General features: G+C 42.6%; 1 protein-coding gene across 8 annotated transcripts in view; it reads left to right on the forward strand.

The window, feature by feature from the left end:
* LOC103378106 (muscleblind-like protein 1) overlaps window positions 1–16999 on the forward strand; it is a 43721-nt gene that overhangs the window by 14718 nt on the left and 12004 nt on the right. For all 8 annotated transcript variants that reach the window (XM_008309186.3, XM_025054989.1, XM_025054988.1 and 5 more), the window contains exons 3-4: window positions 12587–12757; window positions 16602–16811. In XM_008309186.3, the coding sequence (XP_008307408.1) occupies window positions 12587–12757; window positions 16602–16811 (381 nt within the window). The remainder of the gene's footprint in view (window positions 1–12586; window positions 12758–16601; window positions 16812–16999) is intronic.

Below are 16999 nucleotides of genomic sequence, written 5' to 3' on the forward strand. Positions count from 1 at the left end.
CGCTCCATCTTAGAGGCTGAAGGGTTGGAGTGTAAAAATGAGCAAAAGTTAGGACGGCGGGGAGAAAAAAACTGTCTGGGTCAGGAAGTTGTGAGATAAAACAAATGTGGTATTTGGGGATTCCAGGGAGGCTGTGTGTGTTGTGCTGAAAACCACAGCTGTGTTAAGATCTAATGTCAATAAAGAGAGACTTTCACTTTTTAAAATGATGTGCTGGCGTTTGATGGATGAATGTTTGATACTTCATACGACTAAACAGCAGTCATTTGTTTCTGGACTGGCTTTTCACTTGAGTCACATGGTTGTTAGTTTAACTCCAGGCAGATCAGAGGTGGAGTGATACTCCTTCAAATCATAAGGTCTGTTTGGTCACAAACATTCTCAACTCTTTAGGGCTACATTACTTAGGACATCAGTTCCCAACCTTTTACATACCAAGGATCGGTATTCCAGACGGAGCCAGTACCACAGACTGGTACCACTGCACTGATCAATGAAGGACCACATTTGTTGATTATCTTTAAATGAATAAATGGAAATGAGCAAATTCTCCACAAAATCAGGCAAAAGCAATTATTAATTCTTTGTCTGCGGCCTTCTACCAAACATCCCACGGACTAGTCACAATCTGCGGACCAGATTGCTGTTATGAAGATTCTCTTCAGTAGCTGTTAGTCAATATGAGGGTAGGGGGGCTTACTGTTAAGACATGCACTGGTTATTGCAGAGTACAGGTTAGAAAGGAGGTTTGGTGGATCATGAAGACAGAGAGCAGCAGGGAGCGTATGAAGGAGCGTACCCCTGCCCTCATGGATCTGATTCATCTGCAGAAAAAATCTTATCACATCAAATAGTGTGCTGAGAGGAAAGAACTAGAAGTGTGTGAAGAGAGAGGGAACGTAAGTGAAAAGAGCAGTTCAGAGGACGATCAGGCTACACTTCTCTACAACAGTCTTTAAAAAGGATTTGTGGATCATTTCAAAAGAATTTCTTTTTTCTAAATGGGGTGTGTGTCCAGATAAACGCTTTAATATTTTTATATTCAAGTCTATTTTTCATGAAGACATTTTCCTGATTAGTTGGTCAGTGTTGGTGAAAGAATGGACAGTGATAAAAGTTCACAGGAAATGAGTCACAGTCTGTTGGAAGGATCGATTGATGAAACAGAGAACCTCGCCTTCGTCAGTGAAAACAACAGCCTTACTGTATGATTTCAACACAAGGAATCAGATGTGAATCCGATTACCCATGTTTACACAGTGACTGTACACACAAGTCTCACTTATTTTACCCCTTTTTTAAGGAGTGAAGTAATACAGCCACTATGGGACAGTGATCCAATTCTTCTTCTTTATAGGTTCTGACCCTGGGAGGTTACCTCTTAAATGTTCCCGTACTTTCAGACACAATTTCTGCCAGTTCTGCCATTAATGTTGTGTTTTGTGGTCTTCTTTGATGGTTGTTGGTTTCTCTGTTTCAACGTTATAATACTGCACAGCACAGCTCTACTTCCTGTGTGTAGGTTAGCATCTGCCCGTGCTACTGAATCACATATGTAACTAATGCAGAGGAAGGACGTTAGGCTGTGTATGTGTACTTGAGGTTGAGGATATTTTGGGTGTGGAACAGTGGGAACCAAAATGAAAAGCTTTGATAACACATGGTCAGATTTTACTACATTTTCATCCGTAGAACACTTAATATTCTGGAGTCCTCAGAACTCAGACACCATTGATATTTGTACATAAATATGAATAGAAATATCAAGTCTTTTCTATCATCTTTCATCGTTGGAATATCTGGTCAAAGCGATACATCGTTGGTCTCCAGCTCATAGCTAGTCTCCCTGTGATTTCTCAGGTCGCTCCATCTGCACAGGATATTGTGGAGGCAGCCTTTTATTAGCACTCTGTTGTGAAGTAAGCTGTGAACACAGGCAGGCTGCAGCTATTGACTCTGTCTGACTCGGTGTTATTGAGAGGACGTCCCTGTTGGAACGTCTCCTCTAAATGTCTCAGTGTCCTCAGAGAGGCCACCATTTTTTTCATCCATCTGTGGACAAGCTGCCTCAGCACACACACACACACACACACACACACACACACACACACACACAACACAGAGCCATATGTTTAATTATGCCGCATCAGCAAAGAGACACCACACAATATTGTGTGGGTCAAAACAAATCCAAGGACGTCCAGGAATAGTCGTCCATGTCACGCAGAGGTCACTTCCTGTCCTTTTACAGGACATCGCTCACATGTGTAGAGACTGATCATGTTGACTCCGCCCACCTGCACTGTGGATGTTGTATTCAGGTAGTACGACCAGCACTTCTCTGTGCTCAGTGGCCAGTCCCATCGGCAGAGCAGCTACTGCTGTTGTGAAGAGAATTTCTAACAAGCTGTAGCCTCACTCGTTAGACACCACACCCCCGTGGCTGCCACGCCCCTTTCCTCTTTTTTTTTGATCATATAAATCCCTGTCTTACTCTGAGAACATCGAGTACCTCTCCTCTCTCCTCCTCCTTTTTCACCCTACCATCCTTTGACTATTTTTTTTTGTTGAACCATTTGTTATTCCTGGGGTGTTGCGCAGTAAAACTAACATTTAAATTAGACTGCAGACAAGTAAGGTGTGCAAGGATGGAGGGAAGTAGATGGAGTGTGGGAGTAACGGAACATTAATTCACTGCAGGACAGCAGATTGTCTGCCAACTTCTGCTCCCTTTTGTTGTTTGGCAGCGCTCTAACTTCTTCTATGTCCCCTCTTTCCTTTCCTTCATCCCTTATCCTTTCCGTCACTGATCCTCCAGCACTTAATCAGACCTCTGGACTTTGGCTGTTTGGTGGTTGCGGTGCTGAAGTGCAATCTCTCACATTCAACCCTGTAAACAAAGAAACAAAGAAACAAACAGATGCTGGATGTTTGCTGCAGTCACCTACACTCACATACTGGGAAGACGTCTATTTGACGTGCTACTCTTCCTCCTCTGGACTTGTTGGTAATAACGCAAGGCCAAAGGAGACAGAACTGTCTCCCCTTTGATTCAACACTTTTCTTTTTTTAGCACTGTTTCTCATTTGCATTTGTAGATTCATCTTGTGTCAACTTCGACACATGTTAGCTCAGGAAGTAGACAACTGGAGGGAAGGTCAGTGTCTGACTCTGTGAAGAGTGTTCCCCCAGCCTCCCTCAATAACTGCGGGGATTGACTCCCGTCCCCAAGTGGACTTGTAAACAGTCATTTGACAGAAGATTAGCAAAGGTGATCCTCGGTTTACGACGTCCTCGACCCGCAGCGTTTCGTGTTTTTATGCCATCTATTATAAATTCATTAATAAAGTCTTGTTCCCTCAGTCGACACAGGAACTAGTTGACGAGCGCAGTTAACGAATATGACGTCACATGGCGTTATAGGCGAAACACGGCTTTGTTTACATTCGCCGTCTGGTCTGGTCTGTTTATTTATTTATTTTTCATATGCAATCTTTTGATTAATTGCATTATTACATTTGCCTGACTCACAGGAAAAAAGTAAAGAAACAATTACAAAAAAAGGAACAGTATTACAATCAGGTTCTAAATCCCACACACGACCGCAGGCCTCAGGTGAAGGAGGTGTTACAGAGTCTTCATCCTGGCAGGAAACATCACATGCTCCTCAGTAGACATGTCATACAAAAATGGAGCACACTATTACCCAGGAGGGAATATACAGGACTGGTCTGAGTGTGATTCCTGTGGCTGAGTCTGCCATTTGTTTTTAGGGTTATTTTTTTTACCACAGCAGTTAGAAATATGCCTCCTGAATTTACTCGTTGCCCCATCAGTCACTCCTTTAATTAGAAAATAATCAGAGATGGATGAGAGGTTCATTAAATCTCATCCCCGAGAGCCGTCAGCCACAAACATAGACATGGGATATTTATCATGCTTCAGAAAAGCAACTCTGTCTCCTCCTGCTCTGTTGTCCTTCTGCTGGGAGATCATTGGTAGGACGGACTGAAGCAACAGTCTGAGGTGGATGAATGACTGCTGAACACCTGGTTTCAGTGAAGGGGGCAATAAATTACAGAAGCATGAAGGAAGTGTGGAACGTGATGGAGTGGTGTAAAGAAAGTGGAGAATAGAAAAAGAGAAAGGAATGATTACAAAAGTGTCAACGAACAAAAACCAACCTGTTCAGAAGTCTCCACGGAACATTGATTCATCATCGTTACATCATGGGAACGATGTTTACATTTTGTTTGTCGACAAAAGCTAAATATAATGTACATACACGTTAGACAGGTAAAACTCTTGACTTTACGTGTCTTCATTTTCCTTCAGGCTGATCTTGGGGAAAATAAAGCAAAAAGTTGCAAAACAACCAAGTTTTGTTGCACAAACGTCTGCATTTGGAGTTGCATCTTCATGACATTAAATACTGTATGAGACCCAGCAGAGAGAAACAGACAGAGAGACAGACAAACTGGGGGTGGGGGGTGATCATATTCAAGCAGGACTGGAGGCTGTGCAACAATGACATTGAGAGAAAAAGAGCAGAGGAGTGACGGATGGGTGCACAGACATCAAATGGTGTCATGTGGACAGTGATGGACAGATGTTGAAAATGAACAGGGGAAGGAGAGAAAGTATCAGAAGCAGCGGATGGAATGACTGGTGTCAGAGCGTGTGTGTGTGTGTGTGTGTGTGTGTGTGTGTGTGAGGCTCAGTGCCTGCAGGATTGAAAAATGTGTGTAATATCCCTGTACTGTTAGTGCGTGTCGCAGGGCTCATTGTTGGACATTGTGATTCTTCAAAAGGCTTTAACAGGATTAGAGTGGTATCAGGCTCAGTCATCAGTGGGAGATAAAGCCGCTGTGTTGTATGGAGACTCCTGAAGGGAGGCTGCTGCCTCTCACTGAGCTGCCTCTCACTGAGCTGCCTCTCACTGCAGCCTCCCCGCTGGAGATTGAAGTCCGAGCCAGACCTGGTGTCGGAGCCCTCACCTGTGTATGACATGAAGGTTACAGTCGGATAAACCAAGATACATCCCATCATAGCATTAACTCAGCAGTTTGGTCTCTGTTTGACGTCGCTGTTACCCACTCAATGAGAATGAGTGAGCGGACCGAAGGTGCAACGTGGGGAGGGAAGGCTTTGATTGCCCTTTGTTACGATACACTGTGTGTGACTGTATTTGAGTGTTTGTGTATGTCATGAATAACTGTGAAATATTTCTTAGATTTTTTCCATTTTTGTTCATCTACGTCTTTGCACTTCCCGACTGTTCGTAGTACTAAGGTGCAGAAGTTACAGCTCTGCAGCAGTGTCAGAATGAAGCACTTGACACTCAGAGTGATTTACCCTGCTAACAACCAGCCAATCAGTGATCACTGGAAAATAATCTGTGAGTAAACATGAATCCAAATGAAAAATCTCCCGTCACTAAGTCACACCTGAACGACATTTTAGATCTGATAACAAACAAAACACATCTGAGTAGTATTTTGTACTATTTTGTAGCAGTACACACACTCTCTCTCTCACTCTCTCTCTCTCTCTTTTGGGGGTTGTAATTGGTGTTTTGGCTAATTGAGCACTACAGCTAAAAGCTCTCCAGTATCTCCACCTCCTGTGGTGTAGGCGTGCGTCTCTTCCTGCCGTACAGAGTTCCTCTGTCTCCATCAGCTGTTGTTCTCGATTGTCCTCTCTGTCGTTTCTCACTAAATTCTCTCGCCCATTTTGTTCAGTTCTGCGGTGGTTCCACTGTACACATGTCTGGTACCGTTTCTCTGCTGTCGTATAAAAGACATATTCATCCTCGCAGTAAAATGAGATTCTAAGGTCATTAGCTGATCCAGGCAATTATACTAATGCACCAGGGTGGTTCCAGATTTGATAAATGGTCGGGGAGAGATAATTAGACACAGATAGACATCTAATATTAGCACATTGTAGGACGGGGATGGAGAGATTAGGAACTGAAGCTTGTTGCCATTGTATCATCTTTATTGTTAATGTATATGTTTTATATTGTATATACATACAGAAATATATTTTATATTACCATTGTTTATGCACAGTGAGGCCGACTTTTTGAAACCCCAAAATAATAATAAATGAAGTCTGGAGGTTTAGTTCTTTATCACACTCATTCATTCATCTCATGGCATTGACGTACTGTCCTCATAACTACAGTAAATTAAAATAATCAGTAATGTTCAAAGAAGCAGCCGACAGAGGTCAGAAGCTAACCACGTTTATTTCACCCATCTACACTGGATTCTTTATTTACTGAAGATTGGATTTGATAACTTTTCTAAATTCCTTGTCGGTTGAAAAACATATAAATTAAATAAACATTTATAAATAATGTTTCTTTAAAGCTGATCTACATACAGTAGATTCATCTGCACAAATAAAACTGTTCAAATGTTCAGTGTTTATATTCTAGATTAATACAGCTTTGTTAATTCTCAGACCTCAGTCAAGACTGGAGGTCACTGCAGGTCATGATGGAACTTCCACTAATTTCTGTGTACAATAAAACTGGTTCAATGCTGTAATTCAGAGTTTACCACCAGTGAAGGACACACAGACCAGGTTCAAACAGGAAGGAAATACAGAACAAGTATCTTTGAGCAGCAAGCCCATGGCAGACCATGAAAAGGCCAGAATCTGATCTTTGCAGTGTTGGCTTTATTTTAAAAATCAAACATTATGGACATTTTTTAAGGTCACTTGCCATCAGTGCTCAGGTGAAACAGAACTTTGAAGTCCTGCATGTAAAGTGTTCCTTTTTTACTAACTACAATAAAAAGAAAGAGAGAGAAAACTGGAACGTTCTGTTCTACACTCCCTGACTCACTTCACCTCCAGAAACTAAAGGTTTCCATTAAAAAACAGTCTGAAAAAGTCAACGTGTCAGGGTGTTGTGAGGACACCATTATACAGAGGACAGGTCAGTATGTGAGGACGCTCAGGCTGAAATTTACAAAATTAATGTAGGAGCAAGTTTAACCTTTAGGGTCCATATGACCTGTGTGTAGGTTTGGCCATTTTGTCAGAACATCTTCTGGAAAACAACTGTTGTGGAGACACATTTTGTTTATGGGGATATTTACAGGACTTTCAGTGTGTGGTGTTTTGAGGTTCCACAATATTTTTATCTTAGTTCCAGAGAGGAGTTAGGGTAAGAATTAAGACGAGATGTTGGTCAGAATACAATTAAGGTTAGGTAACACAACAACAAAAATCAGTGTGTGTGTGTGTGTGTGCGTGTAAGAATGCGAGCCAACCTGGCAGCACCCTCAGTCTTCAGACAGGCTGTTCTTTGTGCTGTGTCTGATGTCATACTCTTGCTGCCGCGTGCTTGCCAACCTTTGGTCAATCAAATACATGCCTTTTGTGTGTGTGGGTGTGTGGGTGCGTGGATACATCCAAGTATTCCAATCACGTTCTTTATCTGGGCGGCCGTCTCTTGATTGATGGTTGTCTTTGCGACGAGGAGGGGGAGGTAGAACTGTTGTGAGGGGATTGATAAAGCACAGACGTGTATGACGGGGCTGTCCAGACTCTAGCTTGACAGTTGTCACACTAGTCACGGTGCTCTCTGCAGCAGCAGCAGCAGCAGCAGCAGCAGCAGCATTTCAACAAATGAAAAGAGCAAATGCATAAAAAGATCAGAGTCTGCTGGATCATGTTTGGTTGGTTTTTAACAAATGTTAATGACAGGAACAAAATGTGCGGATTGTCTTGGCAAAAGAGAACACTGTAGACCAGCAGGCTCCAACCTTTATTGTATCAAGGACCAGTTGGTGGTCTCCAGGCACTAACAGGGACTGGGAGGGTCTCTCCCTCTTCTTGGTCACGGCTCCTACTAGTATAAGACACCATGTACTTGTCCACTGTGTTGGAAACTGACCAAAGATCTAAAAAGAAGCTGGATGGAACACCGGGCCAGCATGGGGATGATGGGGAAGAACTCCAGTTCTACCCCCTTCCTGTTCACACATCTATGAAGCCAACCGATGTTAATACTGTAAAGGTTACTTTTCAAAATAAAACATATTTTAGACTTTATCCTGTTAGTATTGGATACTGAGAGATATTATTTTATCTAAGTGAATAAAAACAAATCCCTGTGGCCCTCTGCGGACTGGTACCAAATAACCAACGGACCAGTAACGGTCTGGGGGCCAGGGGTTAGCTGCATAGTCGTCTTTCCATCCTCTTAAGTTCAGAGGATGATTCAGAGAGATCAGGCTTCACTCACTTTGACTCTCAGTGTTTTGATCAATAATAACTGCCATGGCCGACTTTCATCTCTCTCTCTTTATAATGTCTTTTTTTCCCCTCTTTTAAATTCATGGCCTTCTCTCACTTCAGTCTCTGATGCTTGAAATAATATTCCATATGTTAGATTCCACACACAGCCACAGATAATGTATAGTAGCTATGAACTGCAAAGATTCATGGTTATCCCTGTGAGGTGATTGTATAACTGTGAGGACCTGACTTATTTATTTTGGAACCTGTTTAAGTAACTATACAGTCTGTCGATCTCACCACATCTTGGTGAGGAAGCTGAGACGAGCGGTGTATGGCACTCCGGGCTCATTTCACATGCCGCAGATGTGACTCTGACAAATCCGCTGCTGGATCATAGTGTGAGAGATATCTGCTGTGAATAAGGCCAAGGTGATTTATAGGAACAGAACACTTAGTTCCCTTCTGCACAGACTAAAGACTTTGACAGCTGCTTCACTTTCTTTAACACTTCGCCAATTATACAAGAAACTTTGGCACAGGCCAAAACTTCAGAGAATACACACACATACAAACCGGGAGATGATGCTGTAGCTTTGTATCTGAGCATTAATACAGAATTCATTTGAAGAGTCTGGTGTCACAGCATCCAAACCAGACAGCAGATTAGGAGGAAGTGTGTGTGTGTGTGTGTGTGTGTGTGTGTGTGAGTTCAGTCACCAGTGTTGACTCAGAGGTGCTCACTGTTAACCTGTGCTGACGTTGTTTAATCAGTGGGGAAGCTGCAACGAAGCGAGGGCTGGGGAGGGATATGTCAGTGCTGCAGGTGATGATTGATATTGAACTGTTCAAACATCAGGGCAGTAACAGATAATGAGGCCATCTGTGAAGAACCTGCCCACTGGTAAAATGGTATTAAATGTTATATAGATGTGTGTTATGGCCTTTATCTTCACTACTAAAGACCCACGTCTGACCCACAGGCTGGTCTCTCCTCTCTCTTTATATTTGCTCTGATTTTATCTTGAAGGTTGAAAATCCTGCTCAGATAAAACGTTTGAACATGTTGACCTTTGGAGTTCTGTCTTGGAACTTTCTGATTGACTCTCCTCTATCTGCCAGCAGAGCTCTGAATGTGCTCTGACCCTCAAAGCCACACAGTCCACAGCCAGTCTTGGATCACTGTTAATGTTTTCCTCTGGGCCAATCACCAGACTGCGGAACGTATTCCTGTCTGCCGTCGGCCAATGAAAATGATGAGAGAATTCTTAACATTCTGCTGCTCTCCAATGTAAAGGGTTGCTCCTGTTGTAGCCAGGCAGAACAGGCTGCGTGAGAAAAAGGAAAAAGGAAAAGAAAAGAGAGAGAGTGATACAGGGAGATGAAAGAAGGAGAGGAGGAGGAGAGGAGGAGGAGAGGGCTGTAAAACAGGTGTCATAATAGGCTGCAGAGGGCAGCAGGAAATCTCACCGAGATAAGCAGTGGCGTGACAGCCAACCTTTAATTCCCCATGGGAGGTGGTAGTAAGGAGTTGGCTCTCCCTCCCCCTGGGAGGAGAGGGAGTAATGGGATGCATTTGGATAAGGGGAGAGGAGAAGGAGGAGGAGGAGGAGGAGGAGGAGGAGGAGGACCGGGAGCCACAAAGGCAGAGCAGGAGCACATTATGACTGATTTATACATTCTGCACACATACATGCGTGCATGTATGCAGATCCCAGCAGCACTGCTGCGTCGGCACCACTGGTAATCACGATGAGCTGAGCACATATCAGCACGGAGCCCTGGGTGTATGAAGGAGAAAAAGGAGGAGGAAGGAGGCCAAAAAGAGATTTGTACGATGTTACAGCTAACCAGGGGAGTGTTCAGTGGAGCAGGCATTATGAGAGTGTAAATTACATTCCCCTCCTTTCTCCCTGGGGCCGCAGGATTCTGAATGAATATAATCAAGCGGTGAGCTGGGCAGACACACACCTCACTGTCCGTCGACACAGCCAGAATATTCAATATGGTGACATGTGGTGGTGTTTATTTTCTCTGGTCCCGTATTGATCCAGACGAGGTTTTTCAGTTATACAGTAAATGGTCAAATCATGGTTTGCTTGAATCAGGAGTGAATCCTGATGCAGACGTTGTTTCCGTGACTTTGATTCATCCTTGAGTTTGTTATTGTTACAGCACACGTGTGTATATAGGGAATGGGTACGTATTTACATTCAAAGACCACGGGATGCAACTGTAATGAACAGACTAGAGTAACATGGGAAAAAACAATAAATATAAAACACAAAAATATATATATTGTATGTTAGTAAGAATGTTTGAAGCAGGAAAAAGATGTAAGTGACGAAGAATTCTGTTTTGTGGTGGGAGGTGAGTAAAAAAAAAAATTTAAATGATTTTTGATCAACAACAATATTAGTGAGTATATAACCAGGTGACCAAGGTAAATATTTATTTGTGTACTACACTGTCAAATCCAGTTAGTAAACATTAGCTGAAAGAAATGCAAACCGGCTTTTGTGTGAACTAGGTTGTTAGTTGTACTAACTAGCACTCCCCCAGTAGAACACACACATTCAGTATAACCCAGAGGAGGACCCAGAAGCAGACAGCTGAGAGAAGAAATAAAGTACAAAAACAAAGGCAGTGGGCAGGAATCCAAACACTGAAGCAAAAGACAAAGAAACAGGAATTACTTGCATGGGACAATCCAACAAGTCAGCCAAACAACAGCTACACTACTAGCAGCAGAGTGAGACTCTCTGGCACTGAGTGCATGTGGAGCTGGAGCTTAAATACTGCCCTTCCTTGATTGGAGGCCACGCCCTCCAGTGCTCTGGCTCGTCAGCTGTGGATTCAGTGCAGCTGTGACAAAAAGACAACAGCAGCAAAAACACACTGAACTAAGTAATGACTACTCAGTATTACTATTTTAATATACTAAATCATTGCATGCTTTACTGCAGTAATCTAAGTGCCTCAAATATCTCCAGTAAAAAGCAGGTCCAATCCTGTAATCTGAATTACACTTTATTAAACATAATAAATCAAGTCAGAACACAGTTGAAAGTTCAATGGTAAAAATTCAAATCTATAATAACAATATAAAAGGACAAGTGCCCTTTATATCCCTTCAACAATGATGGCAGGTGTTGGTTTGGACTGAGCTGCACTCACAGTCGAAAAGAATGAATCTGATTTATTCACCGTTGTTATTATGCAGTGGTTCTCTCACATTGACACAGCAGCTCACAGTGGGAGCAGATGGAAACATATGGAAATGTGAAATGTAACCTTTCAATGTCATCACACATCGGTGGTCATGTAATTAATAAATTGTTCATTTGTATGGTACATTTCTCACGTGTGCTGCACATGACAGAAAGACATGGCGACAAAATCAAAAGGCTTGAGAATCACCCTCAAAAACTGACCAAAGTCCAACTTGGCTGTCGTACTGTAAACCTCCTGGAAATCAAAAGAGTTTCTTCCTTTTATTCTACCTAGACTGAGCTGACTTATCACCAAAGTAATGACGAATTGTTAGTCACAGGATTTCTTTAATGTGACTTAACAGTTTATAATACCAGAAGAGGGAGTGGTGTAGCTCCTCTTGTACCAGGACTGTTGTAGCTAATGTTAGCTCTATGGTCTGTGCTTATACAGATGATACTGTGGGTCCAATTAGCCTACTATAATGCCTATGTCTAAGCCAAAATAATAATAATAATAATAACTTCCTGCTCTACCTTTTTCTGGCTCATAAACAAACTTTAGCTGCCTTTTTGCCCCTACAGGCTGTTTATCAGTGTTACTGCTGATTAAATTATTGCAGAACTGATGAAGAGGGGAGTAAATGTGTCTTTAAAATATTAGTTTGTCAAAATAAAAGTGTTAATATCCTAACCCTAATTTTTTGTCTTTCTTAATAACATATTTAGAAACATTAAATAGCCAGTAATTATTAACCAAACCAACTATTTTACTCTGGTTAACCAATATTGAAGGGGCTAAAAAATCAAATTGCCTTCCTGACATTAGCTTTAATTTCAGTAGAAGGTAGTGAAACATCTGATCAGATAAGGACCAAGTCTGCAGCTGAGAGCAGAAACATCTTCTAGCAGAACCACGTGTCATGAATGTTAGGTCAGCGTCTGTTAACCAGCAGGGCGGCGACTTGATTGGAGGCTCATTACCTACTTCTCTGTATTAGGACACAGTTCAGGGAAGGATTGTTCTAATTCTCCTCCCTCTATTTGTCTCTCTGTGTGACTTCATCGCCAACACACTTCCTGTCTCATCTCTCTCCCGTCTCCCATCTCAACAGGGCCGCTGTTCCAGGGAGAACTGTAAGTACCTCCACCCCCCTCCTCACCTAAAGACCCAACTGGAGATCAACGGGAGGAACAACCTCATTCAGCAGAAAAATATAGCAATGCTCGCCCAGCAGATGCAGCTGGCAAATGCCATGATGCCCGGCACGCAGCTACAGCCAGTGGTGAGTGGGGGGGCGGGGGGGATCAACCAGCTGCGGAAGTGTGTGTGTGTGTGTGTGTGAGATGGAAATGCACATTTCTAACACATCATACTGCTAACAAGTGGGGAGCAGTTATTTTATTTAATAACAAGTGGCGTGATGCTGATGGTGCCATTTCAGCTCATTCCCTCTAATCAAGAGTGCAGCCGCCGTAATCACACAGTTGTGGGTGCATCATAATCAGATGGAAAAAAACTCAACAATAAAATCCACTGGTAGGATTCATGGCCTTTTGGAGTTTTCCTCGTGAGTGAATGGCTTTTCAATGGGTTTTAATTCCCCTTGTTTCTTTCGCTTGTTGGAAACAAGGAGGTCTCACAAAAAAACCCATCGTAGTAACTGGATGTAATAGTACATAATGACCTCTCTTATATTTACCCCGATCCTCCTCCAACAACTAACATATAAATGTAGCACATGGAATTATCATGGACACTTTAACTGGAAGTACTGTATACCGTATAACTGAGTGTGTATAATGACAATTAATGGTTGTTATGGATAATATTCAATAAGTGGTACTTCAAACTCTGAGTACTCAGGTGAAGTAGTAACGCCAGTCTCAACACCAGTACTGTTCAACACCCTCCACCCCTCCACCGCCCCCAGCCTCCTGTGACATTTCAGTCACCACAGTTAATGCAAGATATAATAAAGTTCTCCGACATTAGCATGCTCACGCTAGTGCATAATGTGATAGTAATGAATGATAATTACACCCAACCGCCATCTATAATATAGAGAATTCAAAAAGAAAGCTTGGATTAGACATGGAATGTTGGATTAACGTCAGATTGACATGACTACTATCTCCAGCTCAGAGAGTGGGTTTTTACAACTGTGAACACCACAGAACTAAACACCTCAACACCGCCCTTCAGTACATCAGAATATCTAAAGACCCAAGATCTTTGTATCTGAGCTGATGGCTTACAGTAAAGGAGAAACAGTGGTGCAGTTTGCTGTGGTGTGAAAACCATGAAAATCTCTCAGGAAAGAGAAAAAATCAGAACGAGAGCTCTCCAGAACCACAACACCTTTCCTTTTCTATCATGTCAAGGAGAGTAGCAAGTGAAGAGGAGAGAAGGAGAAGACACGCTGACGGAAAAACCACACAGAAGGAGGTGAAGATGAAAAGACTAAGACTAAATAAATAAATGATCGGGGCAGTTAAGAAAAGGTGAAGGTAAAAGAGAGAGTCAGCAGTGAGAGGACAGAATGTGGTGTAAACATTTCCTCTCTCCTGGTCGTCAGCCTCTCCTCTGGTCACCTGTGCTGATGAGCTGAGACTCACCTGTGTTCCCTCACAGCTGCAGGTCATCAGCTGAGCTGAGTTTACATCAGCAGGCTGTGGTTCACAGCTGTGGAGACAGGGCTGTGGGCTGCAGTCAGTGAAACACTTCTTATTGGTGGTTGAAATGTTCTCTACTGATGTTCTAAATGGTAGTTGTTCTTTTTGAGTTTTTTTTGTTACCTTTGCATGGACCTGCGCACCATATGTTTGATTAGAAGAAAACAGACAACAGTAGGTCACTCTACTAAGTTAACTGTTCCAATCAGAACAGTTGGTATCTGAACAGGTCACCAGGACTTAAAGACTGCATCTCTGGTACTTTCTTTCCTTTTTTTATGAATAAACCAACAGCTCCCTCCGTTAACCACTGATGGAGCAGAGGACTTTCATTTCACGCATGAATCTCTGCAGAGGTTGAAATGATTAGCGTGTCTTACAGTAGGCTGAGGTGACAGTGAGTTTACAACGTCATCAATTTCAGCCGACTGTCAGCCTAAAAATTACACCTGTTGTCAACGCCTTCAACCATTTTAAGGAGAAGAGTTGGATCCGTGTCCACACCGGAACGATTTAGGCGTGAAAGTATGTTATCGTTAAGAGCTTTCATCCACATGGCACCGGTGTTCTGGGTGCCCTGAAACTGAATCTCCAGAGAATGCGTCCCACAGTGGGGAAACCTGACAATGGATGGTGAAAGCTAGGACCTGTCAAAAACAACAATGGCAGTTAGCAGGCGCTGCTAAGTTTATTAGCAGCATAGCAACGAAACCTCGTAGTTTTCACTCAAAATTCCATTCCCATCTGGATGTCACTGTTTATTAACGTGACGTGTGTTGGAAAAAAAAAGTGGACTTAGCCTGTAATGGTTTATAATGGGACGTGACAACATCATACAGAATGAAACTAAGGAAACGTCTCCACGTCCACAATGTTCTGCTCGGGAAAAAAATCATCTTTAATGTTTCGAGGAGTTTTTGACAAATTCCAATTCATATTCAGTAGAATTGATTTAAAATGAACTTTTTGGTGACAAAAAGATTATCTGAGTCAAAAGGAGTGAGAACAGATCCACACAAACACATTCACTGCTGTGACACAAATTGCAGACAGCAGTTTAGACTTCTTCTTCCTACTGTGTCAATCTGCTCATTTCAAAATAATTGTTTTCAGTCTGTTGTGATTATGATTCATACCAAGAGTCTGAACTGTGAGACTTTTCTTGGAAACAAGTCTTGCGGGAAGTGAAGTAACAGGAAAAGGTCGCAGGACAACCTCTGGATGACATCAGCGCTCAGTGACATCATAGCACCATAGAACCCCAACTGTAATCTGAGCAGCTTGATGAAAAACACGTCTCTGGGGAATCTTGCTGCAGGACGTTGCTGTTCATCAGACGCCATCATTCCTGATGCTGTGAGTCACTCGCAGCAGTGACGAGGTTCGGCTTTGGCTTCTGCCGCTGTTATTTTCCTGTTCACTCTGCGGTTTTGGCAGCGGCTCAGATGACGATCTTCAGACTGAGGCTAAGGTCGGAAACACGCAGTGGGAACTTGTACTGTGTCGTACCTTCAGGGCTCAGGGCTAAGAATCTCACCATAAAGAAATCCAAACAACAACTCTCCCTGTGGTGCTTGATGTAATCGACATTAACCCCGACGTCATTCAGAGTAAAGTTGGTGTCAGGACAGAACCTGTGGAGACTGTGTGCAGGTCAAGGGTTTACACAGAAACTAAGACCTTTGGTGCAACGATTGTTTTGTAGTATTTTGCTTTATCTTGTTTGTCCTCATAGTACGTCACCAAACCTCCCAACAAATGTCTCTAGGAGTCAAATCGTTGTATTAGAGGAGCACACAGCAATCTTTAGGCCTCATGTCATCACTTTGGACTAACGCCTGACTAACATTTGAGCTAACTTTTCCAGATCTTTGGAGAAGGTTAAACTTCTATTTTTACTTGTCTTGGAATTTTAAACAATCTTTTAAACAAGTCTTTTAAACAATTGACCGCCACCACCACACATATATTTATTCATCCATAAACACAAGCATTACTTCAGACATAAGTATTATATATTATTATATATTACTATTAGATTTTCATGCTCCATAACAATTTACAGAAAATAGAAAGAGTGAGAAGAAGTGATGTCCAACAGCTTCAGAGATCCCTGTTGACTTCCTCTGTGTTCCTGTGCTGCTACAGTTATTCTTCTTTCTAACTGTACCTTGAACAAACATCATGAAAGTTAGCCGGCTACCTGACTTTTCTTGTTTTGTGCCTTCCCTGACCCTTATTTTGAAAACCACTGGGCTACATTTTAACGTGAATGTTGGTGAAATATCAATTGCTAAAATGGTTTTGATTATAAATAATAAAATCCAGTAGAAAAACTCTCCATTCTCTCCACTCGAAAGATATCGATATGAAAGATGGCATTTCCTACACAGGCTGTGAGAGTCATTTCTTTTGTTCCTGTTTTACCAACTCTGGTCTCCCATTTCTCCACAGCCCATGTTTTCAGTCACACCAAGCCTTGCAACAAATGCCAATGCTGCCGCAGCAGCGGCCGCTGCGTTCAACCCCTACCTTGGCCCAGTGTCACCAGGCTTAATGCACACTGACATCCTCCCCACTGCCCCTGTTCTGGTCACCAGCAACCCCAGTGTCCCTGTCGCTGCTGCTGCTGCACAGAAACTCATGAGAACAGACAGACTGGAGGTGAGGAACACGTTTTCAGGTCACTAACCTTCTTCTCTCCGTTCACTCCGTCTCCTTTTTATTTTTTATTTTTACCTATTATTACCAACGGAAGCATTGGCGCTCCTAGAGGGAGCATTAGTGTCTACAGGGGTGGGGGGGGGGGGGGCGCCGGGGCAATTTTAAATTTATAAAAAGGTGGGTTTTTA

Source organism: Cynoglossus semilaevis, chromosome 4, assembly GCF_000523025.1.
Source record: "Cynoglossus semilaevis isolate Cse_v1.0 chromosome 4, Cse_v1.0, whole genome shotgun sequence".
Taxonomy (NCBI): domain Eukaryota; kingdom Metazoa; phylum Chordata; class Actinopteri; order Pleuronectiformes; family Cynoglossidae; genus Cynoglossus; species Cynoglossus semilaevis.